The 2,776-nt window shown below is 36.9% G+C and overlaps 1 protein-coding gene across 1 annotated transcript; it reads left to right on the top strand.

The window, feature by feature from the left end:
- The first annotated feature begins 1,580 nt into the window (after window positions 1-1,580).
- Window positions 1,581-2,576, top strand: LOC122204579 (olfactory receptor 13C7-like). Its single transcript, XM_042912102.1, has one exon. It carries the CDS (start codon window positions 1,605-1,607, stop codon window positions 2,574-2,576), a length of 972 nt encoding a protein of 323 aa, XP_042768036.1. The 5' UTR covers window positions 1,581-1,604.
- The last annotated feature ends 200 nt before the right edge of the window (window positions 2,577-2,776 follow it).

Here is a 2,776-nt window from a genome sequence, read left to right as displayed (position 1 = left end):
TTGATCTCTTCTGCTCCATGTTGTCTCATATGTGTAGGCATGACTGAACAATAGATTGGTTAAGTTTGGCGTATTGTGTCTTGGCCATTTTACCTGGGTAGCAGTTCTAAATTTGCTCTTCCCAGAAGGTGTAAAGTCAGAAGAATTATTTGTCTTGTGAGTTACATTTAATTTTAATTGTATTAGGAACTTTGTTTTAATTGCTTCTAGGGGACTTCATCCCAAAAGTACTAGAAAGTTTCTAAATTCTAACCAATCCACATTGTGAACTTTAAATTACTTTTGGGACTAGAAAGATCCTCAAAGCAGCAAAGACCGTAAGCTGCTTTGGTGCTCCATTGGCTGTTCCTTTAAAGGCTCCTCTACTAGTTAAGTGACTGTAAAGAGATCCAACTTTCATTTTTACTGGAAGTCAGTTCTGTTTTTCCACTGGTTAATCATTTTGTTTGTTTGCTTTTGTTTTGTTTTTGTTTTTACTGTAGCAATGGCAACTACTTGGTATAAATGAAAACTGAGAAACAGATAGTTCTTTTAGTTATATTATTGAACTTATTGAGAGGGAATTTATGAGACTAGCAATCACAAAAAAGTAGGACTTCTGTTTCTGTCATTTTGATATAAAAATATTCTATATTCTAGTGAAGTGGGGATATAAGTAATTATAACATATTACCGTGCTTAAGAATATTTTGAGTGACCTATCCCTCTTTATTATGGGCATTCTGAATATGCAGTGAGAGTAAGATTGGCAGAGAAGCTGTTAGAACAGAAGCTGATTTCTGTGCAAGGAAAAGATAATATGTATTTTCTCATGCCTGCAAGTAAAAGAGTAAATCCCTCATGACTTAAATTTCTTAGGTTATACCTTTATTATGGTTTGTAGATTGAGACATGTGCACTAGAGTTTTTCTGAGATCAACCTGTAATTCATTATATGTATTAGGCAGGACAATAGAGTTACCTAGACATCCCAATTTGTGCTGAAAAAGACAAAAAATAATAATTTAATCCAAAAATTTGTTTTTTGACCATTAGTAATGCCTATAGTTAATATTCTTAGGGTATTACAGGTATACATTTCTCCCCAGATTACAATTAACCAAAAGTTCTTTTTCTGAAGAATGTATCTTTTTCATCTTGTTTTCTAGCCACAAAATTCTGAGGTTAAATTATCATTGCAGCAGGACTTACATACAGTATTTTGTTTTAATAAGTGAAGAACAGTGATTTTTGTTGAGGGTAACATATTGTGTTCCGGATTGTTTGGTAAAAATGTTATGGTGACATTGCATTCAAATTTCAAATTTATAATGTAAGTTAGATACATATTTATAAACCAGTTGTATGTGTTCTGAATCTCTTTTCTAACAAGGTCTTTTTTTGTTGTTTTGAGCCAAAGCCTCCTTCATGAGATCTAAAAGTCTATAACTGAGCTTAGAGGATCATAACATATTCTTATGCTATCTCTCTATCCAGTCATAAGTCTGTATTACCCATAAGGGAAGCCGCTTAAGGATGCAAACACCTCTTGCAAACACTGCTGTAACAGATCCACATGTATTCTGGCTGCTACAGAATTCATTTTGGTGAAAGAAAATATTAGCATGGGAAAGACCAATCAGTCTTCTGTGACAGAATTTGTCCTACTGGGGCTTTCTGGCTATCCAGAGCTTGAGGCCATTTACTTTGTGATGGTGCTGTGTATGTACCTGGTTATCCTGCTGGGAAATGGAATCATCATCATTGTAAGTGTCTGTGACTCCCACTTGCACACCCCCATGTACTTTTTCCTCAGTAACTTATCATTCTTGGACATTTGCTATACCAGTTCTTCTATTCCCCTATTTCTCAGCAGCTTCTTGACTTCAAAGAAAACCATTTCCTTCTCTGGGTGTGGAGTGCAAATGTTTCTCTCCTTTGCTATGGGAGCCACAGAGTGTGTCCTTCTGAGCATGATGGCATTTGACCGCTATGTGGCCATCTGTAACCCTCTGAGATACTCCGTTATTATGAGCAAGACTTCATACATGTCCATGGCTGCTGGGTCCTGGATTGCAGGGGGTGTCAATTCTGTGTTGCAAACCTCTCTTGCAATGCGGCTTCCTTTCTGTGGGGATAATGTCATTAATCATTTTACTTGTGAAATCTTGGCTGTCTTAAAATTGGCTTGTGCTGATATCTCCATAAATGTTACTAGAATGGTTATTGCTAACGTGATTTTTCTTGTGGTCCCAGTACTTTTCATTTTTGTTTCCTATGTTTTCATTCTCTCCACTATCCTGAAGATTCCTTCTGCAGAGGGGAAGCGCAAAGCCTTCTCCACCTGCTCCGCCCACCTAACTGTGGTGATTATATTCTATGGAACCATCCTCTTCATGTATGCAAAACCCAAGGCTAAAGACTTTTCTGGTACAGACAAAGTACAAGTCACAGACAAAATCATTTCTCTCTTCTATGGAGTTGTGACACCTATGCTCAATCCCCTCATCTATAGTTTGAGGAACAAAGATGTGAAGGAAGCTGTGAAGAATATGCTGTGTCAGAAATGCTCCTCAGAGGGAATGTCAATGCTTTAAACAAATTCCTTTACTCTGAATGCAGAACTGGATCTCACCTGTAGGTTCCACACTAAATATAAGGATTGGTGGTACCATTAACTCCTGAAATTCTAATTTTTCTGTTCCTGATATTTAAATGTGAGAGAAATGTAGGGCCTACCTCTTCCCTTCATGACTAGATTAAAGAAGAAAGGGACAGCAATTTATGGGTAAAAGGA

This window comes from Panthera leo, chromosome D4 (assembly GCF_018350215.1).
Source record: "Panthera leo isolate Ple1 chromosome D4, P.leo_Ple1_pat1.1, whole genome shotgun sequence".
NCBI lineage: Eukaryota > Metazoa > Chordata > Mammalia > Carnivora > Felidae > Panthera > Panthera leo.
This window is presented reverse-complemented; position numbering and strand designations above follow the sequence as displayed.